Source organism: Ambystoma mexicanum, chromosome 12, assembly GCF_040938575.1.
Source record: "Ambystoma mexicanum isolate Mex_15411 chromosome 12, UKY_AmexF1_1, whole genome shotgun sequence".
Classification (NCBI taxonomy): domain Eukaryota; kingdom Metazoa; phylum Chordata; class Amphibia; order Caudata; family Ambystomatidae; genus Ambystoma; species Ambystoma mexicanum.
Window position 1 is genome coordinate 9,646,071 of NC_090936.1, and position 16,253 is coordinate 9,662,323.

The 16,253-nt window shown below is 42.0% G+C and overlaps 1 protein-coding gene across 7 annotated transcripts in view; it reads right to left on the reverse strand.

The window, feature by feature from the left end:
• Window positions 1-266: 266 nt before the first annotated feature.
• Window positions 267-16,253, reverse strand: part of CACNA2D1 (calcium voltage-gated channel auxiliary subunit alpha2delta 1) — a 1,412,752-nt gene continuing 1,396,765 nt past the window's right edge. For all 7 annotated transcript variants that reach the window (XM_069627805.1, XM_069627804.1, XM_069627806.1 and 4 more), the window contains one exon: window positions 267-7,594. Coding sequence is in view for 6 of the 7 variants with exons in the window: in XM_069627804.1 (XP_069483905.1) it covers window positions 7,478-7,594 (117 nt within the window). In the remaining variant the exon portion in view is untranslated. The remainder of the gene's footprint in view (window positions 7,595-16,253) is intronic.

A 16,253-nucleotide genomic window follows, 5' to 3' on the forward strand; every position in this document is an offset into this window, starting at 1 on the left:
GTAAACACATTTAGTCCTGACAAAGAAACTTTTCAGCCGCAGTTCAATAATGTCCAATACTCCTTTTTGAGATGAAATGAACTGTGTCCATTGCCAATTGTCTAAGTGAATAATTTTATTACAATATATGGAAAAGATTTTGGATTTCTTTTGCATGCAGACATTTTATTACACGTTCTTTAATGGACCGAGGAAGTCCAAACATGATGGCTACGCACACCTTCCTGTGTGACACAATCTCAAAGAATTGAACCAGAGTTTTGGGATTTGAATGATAAATCTTTATTCTGAATATACCGTTTTGCACAAGAATTAACACAACATTGTCTACAATTATAAACCTTTTTTGTAATAGTATTGTTAGTATAAATGTTTACAAAAACTGTTACAGGCTTGTGGAGGTCAACAGAACCGTCAAGAGAATACAAGGAAGGAACACATAGGCCCAGTGGCCAAAAGACCATTAAGGTGTTTCTTGCATGAATACCCACTGAGTTTGTCAACCCAAATTACCCAGACCTGTTAGCCCATCATTTCCACACAAGAGATATTTTGCAAGTCAGATCAGAAATTTGAATGCCGCTGAATGAAGACAGTATCCGGTCTACTCTGTGAACGTCTCCAGATATTGGTTATAATAAAGGGGTGATGCCGTGTATTCCGTGGCAGCTGGAAAATATCACCACTTCTGCCATCGGTGGGAGGTTGCTCGCAGACCACACAGAAGTCATCGGCTAGTAACCAATGGGATACTTTGTAAAAGACTACATGCTTGTTCCAATCTTTCGGTACATTACGACAGGCCCTAGAAGAAACCCACGGTAATAATATGGACATCTTAGCGAGAGACAAAAATAAGTATAATTTATGTACTTGCATGTGAAAACATTTTGCAATAATTTGGGCAAGATTGAATTACAGTTACAGTGGGCAGCAAAGGTCTTGGATAATGACAATAGTGATGTATGTGGTGCTCCTTATTAGGAAGTGTTTATTAACATGTTAAGTGCAACACGCCTATTCACACTGAAGTTCGATTTGTGGCAATGAGATGCGTTGGACTGCAGGGATGGCAGACACTGACCCCTAAATGTTAATTCACTCTCAAACTATACATGTTTTGGGAACATTGGTTCTTTGTTCCAAGCCACATTTTCTGGTATGTGTTTTGGAACTCTCTTGAAAAGGCCCAAACCTGAAGGAATCACTCGTCCGTCGCCAGTCAGGGGTCTTGCATAATGTGACAACTGCTTTAGACCAGCCATTCATGCTGAGCTCCCAGTCATCTCATTCTCACAAACAAACTGTGCATCGTATGGTGCGCAGTCCTTCCACAATGTTCACAACACAGTTGTGATGTTTAGTGTCATGGTATACCTATGTACATTCAGCGGTCAGCAACATGCTTCCCTCTAGATCTTTTGGACTACAACTCCCATGATCCAGTGTCATTGAAAATGTGGGTGCCGCTGATGAGAGCAGTAGCCTAAAACATCTGGAGGGACAAATATTGAAGACCCCTAATTTTCCAAGTAGTTCAAACATTGCATGAATTGTATTCAAAGTTATGAAATATATTTTTTCAGTCAGTGCAAAATTAAGGAGAATGCAATATGCAACACATATGAACATTTTCAACCAGCGAGTAACCCCAGGACTACAAAGGTCACTCAAAAGGGACACTGCGTTTTAATCCATTAAGGCCAGATGTAAAGTTGTTAAATAAACAATGTAGGAAAGGTTAAAATAGCGGCAACACCCTGTCGCTCAACGCTCAAGTTAAGCACAAGCAGATTAAAAACCCCAAAACATTCATACCAAAATATTACAGGTATACGACAAACTATTTTCAATAAACTTGCAAAAGATGTCATGCTAAACACCAATTACAAATGTGGACCACTTTTTGTGTTTTGGCAGTGATGCTGGTTGTTCAAATAAAACATAGGAGCACAATTTTACATTCATAGAAAATAGGCATGAAACACCAGAGGGTGGCCTGCCTTTCGGATCAATGTATTAACACAAAACACTAGTTGCATTGATTATTTGGGCAGGGTGTAACAGGGCACTGCGGTGCAAAGTGGTGCAAAGTGGGTGTCGCTTGACTGCTATTACAGGCTAGTTTCACCTGCAAGTGCAAAGCTCCTGGATCCTTTGCATTTGTTAAATGGACGAGTTAGAACTTGTTTCAACAAGAGACCACTTTGAGAAGACCTGTGCAGGCAGAACCGGGTACAGTCGTCCTCCAATCCACAAATCAGCGGTCACATACAACCAATGCTCTGACTGACACGGCGAGTACATGGTTTTGTGAACAAGCTTATTGTCAGACTAACCAGTTTCCCAAAATAATTTACATTAAGCATACATTTTGGGAAATGTATTTGCTGTTCATTATTTCTTTAGTGTCTAGTTTTGTTTTTGATCTTTAAACTCATTTTATTACTGATATAAATTTGAGTTTAAGTAAGCATTTCACTAATGCTACTGCTGTCTGACACTTGCACAGGTGGATCAAGTGATTTTTGACATTTCTTTTACAATGACCCTATCATTTTTTTCAGCCATCTCAAACTTGTATTAAAAAATCTCCAAAATGACCTGATTAAATATTTCTTTCCACCACTTGACACATATAATAGAGCAGATTATAGTATAAGCTAACATTGCTTTATTCCATATTTATTTTCCCAAAACATGATTATGTCACGAAAGGAAGAGTCACCGTTCTGAGTGAGCTACGCTCCTCCAGTTCAGCAAACACATTTTGTTTTAAAAAAAACTGCTCGCTCTCTAATCCGGTAAATAAATGCACTCTCTAAATTGAATGAACATTATTTGTTCTTAAAATGTAGGTAAATAAAAAGTAAGCAATTGGTTTGACTTTAAAAACATGAGGTTCCTCAACCTTTCTTTTTTTAAATGTAAAGCTGTTTCGTAACAGTCTCAACAAAGGCACTTAGACACAATGATTAAGTGAGTTAAATTTGGAAACATTATCTAATGCAAAGTCAACAAATGAAATGTTTTATAAAAGCCAAGGTGGCACTGCAGGAGGTCCCACATGCATTCTTTGCAGTGCATGCACCACACACATACACTGCTGCAAATGCTCACCTACATTTCTGTGCAAAAGTTATTGTGCAGAAATGTGCACTCCCTATGTGCGAACATGAGTCAGAAGCGCACGCTGGCACTCTAAACAGGTGCATGTGCACGGTTAGCATTGCATTGCACGCAAACCTTTTGCAATACCAGCCCTAAAGTAAACTCTCTACATACAAGTATCACTGTGCACACATGGAAACAATGCACGGCAAGATTGGCCCAGCCTCAGGCAGTATTTAAATCTGTTTACTAATGATAATTAGTTGATTTCTTTACATTACTTTGAATTTATGAGTGAGCGATGTAAGGAGCCCAAAAACAACACAAACATACACAATAAATAAATAAATAACTATGGTGTCAAACAGGACGCCTGAAAATGTCTTCAGCTCAAGTACTTATTTTCCACTGACTCACTATTGTAGTATGGAAAACAGAATACAGTGCACATAAACCTAATTTCCTATCTACTGTACGCAGCTATGCATGTTCTTGGATAGGCAAGAACCGGAATCGGCCATTGCATTTCACCAACAGATCTGACTAGTTGGAAAGCAGTTAGGTAGCCACCCTTTCTTTTTAAGGAACCAGCTAGAGAAAATGGACTCCAATTAGACAATCCAGAATGGAAAATAGAATGTGGAGAAAATGGAAGCAACACGACGAAGAACGCAATGCAATGAGGTAAGTGGAAGGCGGCAGTGAACAGAAGGACAGTTACAGGGAAATGGAGTAAAGCGCTAAAGAGAGGGCGGGTGAAGCAAGGATGTGACAGGTATCATTTGCATTCGCCCCGCTGTTCGCCTTCTTTTTTATGTGGGGGTGGGGGACAGTGGGATATTCTACGGGTAGATGATCTGTCAAAAAGGATATAGGAAAAATAGGGCACAAGAAAGGATATCTTATTGGGTTTATAGAAATTAAGTCAATGGGGTTACAAGAAGAAGCATGGGGGGAATCGGGAGAATGGCTCAGCTAAAGTTAAGAGCGAAGCCAGTGAGTGGGGGATACAAAGAGATGTGACGTGCGCAGCTCATGTCAGAATGTTGGGGTAAAGGTCCCTGTGCACACTGTATTGTTGCAGTCGGAACTGGAAACTACGAGGAGCGCACTCCTGGATTGAGAGTAGACTGCCATGTACACATATTCTTTGAGAAGATTGATAGTTTAGAGTTAATTGAGAACTGGTTAAATCTAGTTAACAGTAAACTGTGATCTAACCCTGCAGAAAATGGTCTCACTGAAAGGTATTGTTTACTTTTTACTTCTCCGATCTACGCACTGCACAGTGATCGAACCAGTTCCTAAAGCCACTGTTGTATATTGATCACTTACAAGCTCTCTATTTCAGGCAAAGGTGTGTTTAAAAAACAGTGGGAAATTAGCCTGATCTCATATGAAAGCACAAGAAATACACAATAATGTACAGTATTCACAGTAATTTCGAAAAAAAAGAATTGCCATCAGATACATACTGATGACAATGTGATGGGATTTGGACTCTGTGATCTATAACCCGTGGCCAATTTCTTCTTAACAATAACAGGTCTGGGAAACATAGTCAGATGCCAGCTGCCTTCTACTGCCCTCCGCCAGTCTTACCATCAATGGTGCCCCACACCAGAGGGAGGCTATTGCACGTTATAGAAAGGTCACATGGTAAGGCAGAATTGGGGTACATCACCGTGTAGCTATGATTACTCACACATACTCTCATGCCAACAAGTAGCATGTACCAATGAGGGTGCTTCACATGTAAACATCTGTGTTGCAGAATTATAAACTTCAGTCACAATAAGGATTCTAAGAGGGAGAAAATGAATCGCAGACAAGGAAGGACCCTACCTAAAATAGGACATTATAACTATGTGATCTAACTGAAGAGTGAGTTCCCAGGCCCCCATCTCAAGGCAATGCATAGCTTCAGAGATGTAGGACTTGGGGGGGGGGGCGGGGGGTCCGGGTCTGGTTTAGCAGCTCACAATGGTCTAGTGGAGTAATTACAGTATGTTTCACTATTCACAATCACATTAACAACAGATCAGAAAACTGAGCCTTTTCCTTACAAGCCTTGAATTTCAGGGCATGTGGAAAGTTCACCAAAGTCTCACCAGAAGCACACGTGTCTTCAGTCAGTAAAATACGGACGCACGTACTAGTCAGGACACTAGGAGCCATATTTCATAAACTATGCACAATTGGGAGCACACTTTTGCACGCCGTTTGCACTGCTAACAAAATGACCTAATGCGAATAAATATGCATTGTTTCAAAACATGTTTGCACTGTGGACATGCGTGCCCCAGTGCAAATAACTTGCACTGGGGCAATGCGGATGTACTATGACCCCGTGCTTTGGCGATGGCTATATATCTTGGACACCATCATGCACGATTAATTGTTGCTTGTTTCACAGAATGTACGTAGTTTTAGGATCACTTTCCAGCACAACAGATACATATCAACATTTTGCAAGTTACAAGCGACGAGTGTACACTATGCTACCGTAAAAGCATTTGCATAATGCGGCTGCAGATTACATATACAACTTTAGTTGAAACCCACAATCATGGGTTTCACCTCTTACCAATACTGATTTCCATTCATGGTTAAGGGGAGCATTTACCCATTAAATAAATGTGTTTTTTTCTAAGGTTTTGTCCTTTTCTTTCTATTCTACACTGCAATATAATGTACTGCACATGCCATTTCCAGCAACCCTGTATAAACACATTTCTATTAAACACAATCAAGTATTAATGTGCATTCATAAAGCTTCAGAGAGGCCCTCATTTGTCCTGTATTTTGAAAGCACTAAATATATTTGTAAATGTGAGCATGTTGAATATGCTCACTTTATATTACAGAGAAAAAGCAGCAACACTTCTCATCAGAGCACTGTAAAGTGTTTCCTTATAATATAGGTGAGAATAGAGAGAGACTGATGCTACTCTCGATTTCCAATCGCTCACACCATCAAACCTTAAATTGCTACATGTGGTTTGATCATTTTGTTATATAAAAAAATCTGCATTCGGACACACTCAGGTGAGACAAACTATCTTTAGAAGTCATCTTTCTACAAAAGTTGACAACTGGTCCCATGACATCATAGTTACCTTAATGGAGCAAGGGACTCTCAACCGAAAGCACTTTGCGGGCCCATACATATAATGGAGCAGTACAAACTACAATTCCCATCATGCCAAGAACTGTTGGCTAGAAAGCGAGGATTGGCTGAAAGGGATGCTGATGACATGGTAGACACTTTGCTATCTAAATAATATGTATTTGATCGTAGAAACAAGGGTACCCCGCCTTTTTGCAGTGTTTACGTTGCACAGTATATTCAGAGCACTGTTACACACAGTAAGTCAATTGACTTGCATCACTTTGAAGTGTGTATGTTCGGCACATGACAAAAGCGTCCCCCAGATATCATATGTACAGCAAAATAAACAGAACACTATTTAAGAAGGAAATTAAAAAAAAACATAGCTTAGCAGCAGCAGCAGCATGCAAATACTCTCGGTAACTACAGTCAGGTAACCACAAAAATACATTTTATATTTTTTCACAACTTCTTTCTTCAGGATTTGGCTAGCATTACTGCATGTGATCGCACTGCAGACAAGGGGCGCGTTGCGTCAGACACCTGTTTGCACTGGGATTAAACTCCATTGGGATAAATCCCCAAGCACCTATAAAATGCGAAACACTATTTTATGATGTCATGTTTCTAAACACTTTTTGTTAAGAAAGCCAGCAAACATAGCCAGCCACCCGTTTCTGATTTCGCTTGGCTGATTGAACCACTTCTCATAAGGCATGGGAGTCATGGTGAACCTTTGTGGACGACGAGCCACTACACACCGTTGCATCTCTATTTGGACAAATGGAGGCTATCTGCATTTCTCGACACACCGAACAGGGAAACATAATTTAGATGTCACCAGTGGACATGTCATAAAGAGATGGTGGCTTGGCCAACAAACAAACATTTAAATTCCAAAGAAATGCGATGACACAAACAGCGGCCATTTTCAAGGGAGCCCTTTGACGTTAACTCATTAAGGATGCAACACAACACTTTCAAAATATTCATTAAAAGCACACAATATTGTGTTTTCCGATGGCGTACTGTAGATGATGCAGCATTCACAAAATGTGCCCGTAGAGGGTCTGCGCGACCAACATGCAGCCGCCGCCGTGGGGGCCTCCCGGAGTCCTCTGTACAGTAAAATCACATTGTGGGCAGTGTCATTCTTCTAGAGTTTAAAAGAACTGGCCCCACCATTGAAACATCCAGAGCTATTGTTTTGGCAAGGTCTTGAGAAGAGCTATAGAGATTTTGGTTATTTCAAGGTCATAAGGGGCAGAGTCTGCTGCCGGATAACAACCAAAGTAGGACCAGTTGGATTCCGATCATGGACCACCAGGATGGGTTCAGACCAGAGACCCCGCCACAGTCACTGTCATCTTCCTGTTGACAAACAGAAGAGAACACAAAACAGCAATATATTAACGACATGTTTTCATTGGCACGTTCTTGTCATGAGCTCCTTTCAATTTATATAATGACAGTGTATGCTGTGTCTTTTATCACATTCAGAGCGGGGGCTTACTACACAATTAACAAACTCACAATTAATTAATTCAACGTGTTTATTCTACAGTTTAAACTCTATGAGTAATACAATACTTTTTTTATAGCACATCCTCCTGGATTGCTCACACTTCTAAGCAGCGTAACAGTATCCCCCAAAGTAATGTTGTTCAGTTTATCAGCCTTGCAAGGGTGAAGGGCTGAGTCAGTGTGGACAGGGATTGAACGAAGGGCAAAGTGCTGGATTGCCCAGTTTCAGAGACGAGTGCTGAGCCTGCGAGCGACCCACCTGGACAGACCACAAATGACAAAAAGTGCATAATGCAGAAACCTTATAGACCTGGAAGTGATGGACCAACAGAGAGACCTTTCAGCTGACAAAGCTTGTGAGATACAGCTGACAAGGCTTGTGAGATGCAGCTGACAAGGCTTGTGAGATACAGCTGACAAAGCTTGTGAGATGCAGCTGACAAGGCTTGTGAGATACAGCTGACAAAGCTTGTGAGATATAGCTGACAAAGCTTGTGAGATACAGCTGACAAGGCTTGTGAGATACAGCTGACAAGGCTTGTGAGATGCAGCACTTTGACAGGGCTTGTGAGATACAGCTGACAAGGCTTGTGAGATACAGCTGACAAGGCTTGTGAGATGCAGCTGACAAGGCTTGTGAGATACAGCTGACAAAGCTTGTGAGATACAGCTGACAAGGCTTGTGAGATACAGCTGACAAGGCTTGTGAGATGCAGCACTTTGACAGGGCTTGTGAGATACAGCTGACAAGACTTGTGAGATACAGCTGACAAGGCTTGTGAGATACAGCTGACAAAGCTTGTGAGATACAGCTGACAAGGCTTGTGAGATGCAGCTGACAAGGCTTGTGAGATACAGCGCTTTGACAAGGCTTGTGAGATACAACTGACAAGGCGTGTGAGATACAGCTGACAAGGCTTGTGAGATACAGCTGACAAAGCTTGTGAGATACAGCTGACAAAGCTTGTGAGATACAGCTGACAAGGCTTGTGAGATACAGCTGACAAGGCTTGTGAGATGCAGCGCTTTGACAAGGCTTGTGAGATACAGCTGACAAGGCTTGTGAGATACAGCTGACAAGGCTTGTGAGATACAGCGCTTTGACAAGGCTTGTGAGATACAGCTGACAAGGCTTGTGAGATACAGCTGACAAGGCTTGTGAGATACAGCTGACAAAGCTTGTGAGATACAGCTGACAAGGCTTGTGAGATGCAGCGCTTTGACCAGGCTTGTGAGATACAGCTGACAAAGCTTGTGAGATACAGCTGACAAGGCTTGTGAGATACAGCTGACAAAGCTTGTGAGATACAGCTGACAAGGCTTGTGAGATACAGCTGATAAGGCTTGTGAGATACAGCTGACAAGGCTTGTGAGATACAGCTGACAAAGCTTGTGAGATACAGCTGACAAGGCTTGTGAGATACAGCTGACAAGGCTTGTGAGATACAGCTGACAAAGCTTGTGAGATACAGCTGACAAGGCTTGTGCGATGCAGCGCTTTGACAAGGCTTGTGAGATACAGCTGACAAGGCTTGTGAGATACAGCTGACAAAGCTTGTGAGATACAGCTGGCAAGGCTTGTGAGATACAGCTGACAAGGCTTGTGAGATACAGCTGGCAAAGCTTGTGAGATACAGCTGACAAGGCTTGTGAGATGCAGCGCTTTGACAAGGCTTGTGAGATACAGCTGACAAAGCTTGTGAGATACAGCTGGCAAGGCTTGTGAGATACAGCTGACAAGGCTTGTGAGATACAGCTGACAAAGCTTGTGAGATACAGCTGGCAAGGCTTGTGAGATACAGCTGACAAGGCTTGTGAGATACAGCTGGTAAAGCTTGTGAGATACAGCTGACAAGGCTTGTGAGATGCAGCGCTTTGACAAGGCTTGTGAGATACAGCTGACAAGGCTTGTGAGATACAGCTGACAAAGCTTGTGAGATACAGCTGATAAAGCTTGTGAGATGCAGCTGACAAGGCTTGTGAGATGCAGCTGACAAGGCTTGTGAGATACAGCTGACAAAGCTTGTGAGATACAGCTGACAAGGCTTGTGAGATACAGCTGACAAAGCTTGTGAGATGCAGCGCTTTGACAAGGCTTGTGAGATACAGCTGACAAGGCTTGTGAGATACAGCTGACAAAGCTTGTGAGATACAGCTGGCAAAGCTTGTGAGATGCAGCGCTTTGACAAGGCTTGTGAGATACAGCTGACAAGGCTTGTGAGATACAGCTGACAAGGCTTGTGAGATGCAGCGCTTTGACAAGGCTTGTGAGATACAGCTGACAAAGCTTGTGAGATACAGCTGACAAGGCTTGTGAGATACAGCTGACAAGGCTTGTGAGATACAGCTGACAAGGCTTGTGAGATACAGCTGGCAAGGCTTGTGAGATACAGCTGGCAAGGCTTGTGAGATACAGCGCTTTGACAAGGCTTGTGAGATGCAGCGCTTTGACAAGGCTTGTGAGATACAGCTGACAAGGCTTGTGAGATACAGCTGACAAAGCTTGTGAGATACAGCTGACAAGGCTTGTGAGATGCAGCACTTTGACAGGGCTTGTGAGATACAGCTGACAAGGCTTGTGAGATACAGCTGACAAGGCTTGTGAGATACAGCTGACAAAGCTTGTGAGATACAGCTGACAAAGCTTGTGAGATACAGCTGACAAGGCTTGTGAGATACAGCTGACAAGGCTTGTGAGATGCAGCGCTTTGACGAGGCTTGTGAGATACAGCTGACAAGGCTTGTGAGATACAGCTGACAAAGCTTGTGAGATACAGCTGGCAAAGCTTGTGAGATGCAGCGCTTTGACAAGGCTTGTGAGATACAGCTGACAAGGCTTGTGAGAGACAGCTGACAAGGCTTGTGAGGTACAGCTGGCAAGGCTTGTGAGATACAGCTGACAAGGCTTGTGAGATGCAGCGCTTTGACAAGGCTTGTGAGATACAGCTGACAAGGCTTCTGAGATACAGCTGACAAAGCTTGTGAGATACAGCTGACAAAGCTTGTGAGATACAGCTGACAAGGCTTGTGAGATACAGCTGACAAGGCTTGTGAGATACAGCTGACAAGGCTTGTGAGATACAGCTGACAAAGCTTGTGAGATACAGCTGACAAGGCTTGTGAGATGCAGCGCTTTGACAAGGCTTGTGAGATACAGCGACAAGGCTTGTGAGATACAGCTGGCAAAGCTTGTGAGATGCAGCGCTTTGACAAGGCTTTTGAGATACAGCTGACAAGGCTTGTGAGATACAGCTGGCAAGGCTTGTGAGATACAGCTGGCAAGGCTTGTGAGATGCAGCGCTTTGACAAGGCTTGTGAGATACAGCGCTTTGACAAAGGTGAGGACAAAGTGTTGCAGCTCACGAGTCGCATTTCTTGTGCTAAAGCAGCCAGTTCCAAGAGGCATCTGATCCAACATGTAGCTAGATGTAGTGATCAATAGTTAAACCTTCCAAAGGTTCAGTTAAAAAATAAATGCTCTGATGATAAATCTAACTATTAAATAAAACGTATTTTTGTTTCAATCTTGAATGTGTCTTTTTTATGTTGAGGCTATTCTTATGTAAAAAAAAGGAAATCTTATTTCATGGTAGGTTGCCTTGATGCCCTCCTAGATGGCGGTCATTATAGTGGACGCATAGGGCAAACAGAACTTGGCTGAAGTTTTCTCAGAAGCTGTGAAGTTGGTACGCAGCCATCATGCCCGCTCCTTACCCAGAGGTTACCTGTGCCACCCATCTCACCCAACACCCTGTCTGACTCTCGGTTCCTTCACCCCTCAACGCTGGTTCTAGACCCCCGATACTCATTCTGGCTCTTTCTGGATGCCGCCATTCCCCTATATTCGCCATGTTACTCTTGCAGTGTTTTAACTTGTTCATGACAAACGGGGTTGTGCACCCATATTGCCCCTTGCACCCCGGATGCCTTCTTTGAATTGCAATGCACCAATACATGGGTTTGCCACCATCGTTCTTTGTGCTCAGTTATGTGCTTTTTGATCAAAACCCAAAAGGTACCCCGAACTATGCATTTCTATCATTAATGAATATCTGTGGCACTTTTTGGGAACATGTTGGTTTAGAAAAACAGAAAATAAAAACTTCTTTCTATCACTTCCTGTATTAGATAACGTGAGACCTTTATTGATGAGGAAAGGTTAGCGCCTTGTTGTGGGCACCTTGAGGCTAAACATTTTTATTTATAGAAATAAACATGCACAGCTTACGCAACGTCTCATGTTACTCTCCGTGCAAATGGCCACTACGCGAACAGTCCAAAAGTCATCAAGTGTGCACTTTATGATATGACATGATGTGATAGGTTATTTATAACGCGCTTAATACCCAGAGCTTTCCAAGCGCTGACCCAGGTATCGAACCTGTGCTGCTCTGTGTCGTCTTGCTTCCAGGGCGAGCACATTGCCCCTGAGCTATCCTTCCGTGACAAAGACACTATTATACATTTAAAAAAATAATCTCAATAAAAAATTGAAAATGTAAAACTAGAGAAGGTGTTTCAAATGTAAGAATTTGAGGGACTCTTCAGGAAAGAACATAGACTTTCATCCACCAAGAACCAAAATTGAAAGTCTGGTGAAGTCATTTGGTGACAACACACATGCATAAGTCTGTGCACAGAATCACTTACCAATAGGTATTTCAAAGACTTAAAACAGGATGCTGTCAAATGTATGTCAAGTGTTCACTTAATGAGCAGAACCACAAACAAGGATGAAGAACCATCCATCCTGTTTTGGCCTGGGACCATAGTAAGGCATAGAATATATGTCATTTGTAAAGTGTATATAAACATACCACTTGTTGCCACAATATCCAAACCAAAATGTGTTTCACAGTACCAAGAAAATAATACCCATGTCATACCCAATTTTGTAATACAAAGTTACTGTGACACAAAATTATGCCTATGGACAGTTTGATGTACAGCTCATCCCGTGACACTGTTTTTCAAAAAATGCTTAATTTGGGGTTTCAGTATGTCTTGCATCATGTAATACAGAGTTACTGAGGCATAAATGTATGCCTACGGAAGGTTTGATGTACAGCTCATCCCGTGACGCTCTTCTTTTCACCCATCATGTCATGCAATGTGGTTGTGTCACAAAATCATGCTGAATGTAGACCTGATATATAGTACTATCCATTACTCTGGTTTCACTCTTTATGCAACACACGTAATGTAATTGCAATCATATGTGGCCCTTAGCGTATGAACACTTGTTTGTTGGTGCTGTTTTTTCCTATGTGGATAGATTTGTGTACCACACTAGACCTATGTGGCAAGTAACATACCTTAAAATGTAACTTGAGGTTAGGGCTATAAGCTGTGTATCTCTGCTCTCCGAATTACATCATAGATGTCCTTTTACCTTTTTAAACACCGGTTTAGTGGCGTTTTGGTCCACTTTTTATCTCTAAAGGGCAATTTGCAGGCGAGTCATTATGAAGTGATTTTCATTGGGCATTACGGCCACTGTGTGGGCGACATAATTGTCTGTTTCTTTAGCGTTGGGGGAAGTTTTGACCATGGCGCCTACATTTCCCAGATTTACATGGGTGTGCGCAGGTATGGGCGCTATCGGACGCGCCGGTGGCGCAGTGACGTCATCGCGCGTCTATGATGCGTGATGACGCCTCTGCGTCACGTTTTAGGTGCGTTTTTTGACCCGCGAAGTCCGCGGAGCTTTTGGATCCTCCAGAGACACAGAGGCAGCTCGTTTGTTGTGGCTGGCTGTGAGGTTGAACGAGACAACACCTATATGTAAGTGAGCAGAGGGTCTCTGTAGAGGGGCTTGTAGACTTAGTGAGTTGTCTTTGTTGAGAGGAGCGATACTTGAATAAGTTCCTGTCCATTTTTTACAGACAGGTGACCCATGAAGGGGAGTAGAGAATTGGTTCACTGACCCGGATATGGGAAAAAGTGCAAAGGAGTCTTTGGAACTGAGAGGTTGTACAATTTTCCAACATAATGCTACATCTAAATAGGTAAGATCTAGCACCTATGTATGTATTGATTAGCCTAGCAAGTGGATGATTGCGGGAGTTTGCAGCAATATCCCTTATTAATTTTTGCTTATATTGCACACTATTTTAGACAGGGGTGAGAAAGGATATGTAAGAATTCCTGAAGAAATTGGGAATCTACAACACTGTACAGAAAAAGCCCAAGATTTACTACTGGGAACAGAGGTACGTAATTTTAGACATACCCTGCACCCTTTGAGGGATGAGGGTTCATGTTTTACATGTTTGACATGTTTTTCATGTGAGTAGAGATTGATACTCGATTATAAGTTACTAATAGGGTGTCCATTATTTCTTGATCAACAGGGTTCTCCCCTAGGAAAGAAGAATGTTCTAGATTACGACACAAGACAATTTGTCCCCTGAAGAATGTCCGACATTGTTGTGGTTCAAGGACAGAAACTTGTACAAGTTGGGTAGTTTGTATTACATTGATAGGGAATAGGCCATTAGTAGTGTGGCACAGGAATCAGAGTGTGAGATGTACACACAGTGTAAGATCCTTACGGAATATTTACAAACATTACTCACTTATGGTGTTAAAACTTGTGTGGTTTTTAAACATAATGGTCTTATGTACTATGATCATTTTTTATGATTGTTTTATGAAAAATAATGAATTGTAATAAAGTTTTGTAATATTTGATACTAGTGTTGTTGTGGTAAGAGGGGTGAATTACACCCATAAAAATATCAGACTTTCTCCTTATATGTAAAAATGTATGCTCACAGAGCGAGAGGTCTGTTTCATCCCTTTCTGTGACTCAGAACCGTGGAGAATAGAGAATACCCAATTTTGAAACATGGTTATGATACATATGGACTGTAGAACAGTGATTACATACTTAGGCCCTCAGTCATGGAATTATTTGTGCGTAAAACAGGGATTTGCGTGCTATTCTGTGCACATATCCCTGTTTGCCGAATGGGGATTTGCAGGCAGATAATTCCATGAATCAGGGCACAGTTTCAATACAAGTAAATATGAACTCTGTGTAATACAAAACAAGATGAATTCTGGGAATTATATATCAGTGTTTGGCTTCCTCGTCGCACTGTGGGGAAAGAGATGGAGGAAAGCTAAACCGGGCCAGTGCGGTGCCGGGATCAATCGAGAGTCCAGCACATGCTGGGCCCTGGGCGGCTGTGTGCTATCATACTTAAGAGTAATTCCACTACACTCTAGAATATTAAGGAGCAACCTATTAGGCACCTGCCTGCAACACTAGCCGGCCAAATGTTTTGAATTTAAACTTCCCCTAGCCGTGATCAGTATAGTCAATGTTGAGGGATCATGGGAGTCCTAATCCAAAACATCTGCAGGGTTGTAGGTTGGCATACCCTTGCATTGTGTATACGGTTTAACATTGTACCTCGCCATCAAGGGTGATATCTGCGATCCCTACGCCATATGGGTCCCACGCAAGCCTGTAATCATGGGGAGAGCATAGTCAGAGGCACATCGGCTATAATTATTTTAGAACGTTCCAGTCATTGATGGTAGAAGGTTCTCTTAAAAACAGTAAGCTCAAAGGAGAGCCCAAGGAATGTTGAGATAGAATGGTAACACCAGCTGTTAGATCACTCGCTCCCGGCATTTTATTCAATGTTACGACCGATATTCCAATGTTGTAAAATTGTACACTATCAAGACAAGCACGACATCGAGTCATTCTACAACATAGAGAAGTGGTGGAATGCACTCAAAGTGACAAATACACCAGAGTATAGTAGCAGGCGCATCGATGCAACATGTGCATACTGCGACAATGCAAGTGGACCATTGCAATGCATTTATTTCCATAATCCAATTGTGATAAGGTAAAAACAGGAGAAAGAGAATCCTGTTTGGTGCAATCAACACACGCAATCCCAAATATAGCCACAACAAACAGCAAGATATAATGGGAATCCATCTGAGCAGGACCTCTGGCAAGGAGAGTCTGTCCACCTTCCAAATTGATTGTGAACTTTAATTAGTGAAAAATGTATATAACAGCAACTGTCCCAGCAATAAACCATGAGCATATACTCAGTGCTTAATTTGTAAGAAAATAAGTGCCAGTGCCCAAATATTTTCATGCATGTCACTGACACCTCGGGGCGAACAGTTCCTACCCCAATTACGCCACCCACGCCTGCTCCATGCAGTAACAACATAATTGGTGTTAAGGATGCAAATACCACGGGTGCATTGAGGGTGATGGGTGCTTGGTGTGATTTATAGATACCAATCGACATAACATAGTGTCTTGAAACAATATAAATATTTAAGTGTTTCTTTAAAAACACATTATTGATAATATTTTGCTCTGATCTTATCAGTGGCAAGTGGAACATTTTAAGAAACTGTCAAATAGAAAATAAAAGACAATATACTTTCATTCTATTGTAAATTATTGAACAAATGCAGGCACAATCATTATTGAACTGTTGAACGTGCCTGACAAATACTGCAG